Here is a 2,457-nt window from a genome sequence, read left to right on the forward strand (position 1 = left end):
CTCTGAGATTGGGGAGGTCATCCAAGAGGCTATAGAGAGCTACGAGTTCCTAGAAAGGGATGGTGCCGAGGTAATATCACCAACGGTGACACTACTTAAAGTCGGTCCAGGCTATCCCCATCAAAGCCATCGAGAATCTGAGCGGGCACTCACTAGGCAAATATCAGATGCACGGCGGGCAGGGCGTTCCCATTGTGAAGAACGACGAGCCGGGCTGCATGGAGGAAGGTATGGTAATTCACGATGGAATTTTGTGGCGAGTGACGTTTTCAGGCCAATTCTATGCCATTGAAACCTTCGCGAGTACAGGACGGGGCTACTGTATAGAGGAGGGCGAATGTAGTCATTACATGCGCACTTTCGATGTACTATCTGGCGATTCTCCTCCCTTGTTTTCACTCCCCCCCCCATCCAGTTGGACTCCCATGTTGCATCGCAGCAACTCCGACTGAAGGGAGCTAGAGGCCTCCTCCACACGATTAATAAGTACTTCAGTACACTTCCTTGGTGCCGACGTTGGCTCGATGATTGCGGTGCTACGAGGTACTATTATGAGTAGCTGGATTGTTGGAAAATACGCAAATGGTCAATCACATGTGTTTTCTGAGGAAATTTTGGGAATTTCTTATTAGTTTTTGTACATTCTGACCGAATTTATGTCATATAGTTTCCTCACTATTAACCTCTTGAGCTCAGCTGAGGAGAGCCAACATATAATCCTACCCTGAGCAGTCGGAGTTGATCTTGGATATGCCCTGGGTATACTTCAGGCACCTTTTATCGTTGAAATCACTGGTTGATAACGACGTCGTTGTACCCTATCCTCCGCTTGTCGATGTTAAGGGAAGCTACTCCAGTCAATCTGAGCATAGTATAATCCTGAGGAGTAAGTCGTACCACCCTTCCTACAATTCATCTGATTATTACGGTGTCTCAGGCACATGCAAGGAGGTAGTGACTAGAGGCGATGATTATTAATTGCTCGACTAGTAGCTCACTGTTGTTTCCTATCATAATGTATCCTGTGCTCAAGGGTATTTAAATTGGTGGGGGGGTGTTCTCGATGAGAAGTGGTGGATGGATGGTATGGGAGGGTTTTATTTCCAATCGGCGTCATCATGGCGGTACCGTCCCACAATTCACACATAGGCCCAAGGGGGACTGCGGATACTCCAACAGCCGGTCGGAATCCACCGCCTGGTTACAATGCCTATCCCGCCCCTTACTACTCTACTACCAACACCTCGGACGGCTTGGCTGGATCGATTCATGCTACTGCTACTCCACTGACCGGACGGAATAATGTACCACCAGAAGGTGCCCGGAACCGTGGGCCTTATCGAGAGGCCGAGGGCCTGGCCCCTGGCACAACGCAGCAGTGGCTCAGGGCTAACGGAGGTATGTCATCGAGAGGGCCGTCAGGAGTGAGGGCTAATGGGAATCAGAGCCTAGAGAGTGGTAAGGGTAGTATTATCATCGTGATTCCCACTTCACTGTAGTTAATTCAGACTCTATAGCAACACCATCATTTTCCGCTATTCCTCCGTCTGGTTCCTATCCCGGCACTGCACGTTCAACAGCTTCGGTAGCATCATCATCATCACCGAGATCCCTATCATCGCTGTTGTACAACCCGAGGGTTAATAATGGCATCCCCAGTGTTGCTCCCTCGTGGGCCTCAACCTACAGAACGTCCCGAGCGGGTCCATCCGCGGTTCGGTCTATGCCTCATCATAATCATCCAGTAGCAGCAGCTCAGGGTAATAGTACTCTTAGGACGGAGGCACTCCCCTTGGCTGAGCAATATCCTCCAACTCAGTATTCTACTACAGAGATGGTAGGTGCACTTACTCTATGCTAGGTAGGGCCTACCTTTCCTATTGTAGGTCTTGGCGGAATTTGGTCCGAGGTATGCTGATCTGAGTAAGCGAGAGCTTTTGAGGATCATCAGGCGTCACGCTCCTGATGCCTTCCTCGAGGAGTACAATCTTAAGGGGCAGATCTACAATGCTATCAAGTAGAAAATCTTCCCGCTGCGCAAGATACGCATGAGGTTCGGTTCAGGTCACGATCCCATACCCAGTTCGTACAACTTGCTGAACAGTTGATGAAGAATTATATAGTCTATTGTGGTTTCCAGAACGGAGCTAGTTCACCGACTGATCCGCAGGTTGCCGCTACTTCCGCTTCAATTGTTGCTAAGATGGGTAGTAGTAGTATTAGTACCAAGAGAATGCGCCTATGGTGAAGTCTATTCTTAGGCGACTCTGCTGGAGGTTCAGGAGTAGCTGCCCAGGCTGCAAGAGGAAGCGAGGCTAGAGGCGATGGGCTTACTACACAGATACGTACGTAGAGCTATTCATGAGGTCTTGTAGTTAGTCTGTTATCATCAGCAGCCGCCGTGGGACTAGACAATGGGGCTGATTACAATGATGATGACACTGAGCAAGTGAATAC

General features: G+C 49.5%; 2 protein-coding genes across 2 annotated transcripts; both read left to right on the forward strand.

Annotated features, from left to right (window-relative positions):
- Positions 1-167: 167 nt before the first annotated feature.
- On the forward strand, positions 168-978 carry Pmar_PMAR025941 (methionine aminopeptidase, putative; the record flags this gene model as incomplete). Its single annotated transcript, XM_002779976.1, has 5 exons — positions 168-228; positions 274-365; positions 416-543; positions 771-886; positions 938-978. 5 exons carry the CDS (start codon positions 168-170, stop codon positions 976-978), a joined length of 438 nt encoding a protein of 145 aa, XP_002780022.1.
- Positions 979-1,646: 668 nt separating this feature from the next.
- Pmar_PMAR025942 (hypothetical protein) lies at positions 1,647-2,353 on the forward strand (the record flags this gene model as incomplete). Its single annotated transcript, XM_002779977.1, has 5 exons — positions 1,647-1,744; positions 1,777-1,837; positions 1,887-2,017; positions 2,065-2,207; positions 2,262-2,353. 5 exons carry the CDS (start codon positions 1,647-1,649, stop codon positions 2,351-2,353), a joined length of 525 nt encoding a protein of 174 aa, XP_002780023.1.
- Between the last annotated feature and the right edge of the window lie 104 nt (positions 2,354-2,457).

Source organism: Perkinsus marinus (assembly GCF_000006405.1).
Source record: "Perkinsus marinus ATCC 50983 genomic scaffold scf_1104296944752, whole genome shotgun sequence".
NCBI classification, from domain to species: domain Eukaryota; phylum Perkinsozoa; order Perkinsida; family Perkinsidae; genus Perkinsus; species Perkinsus marinus.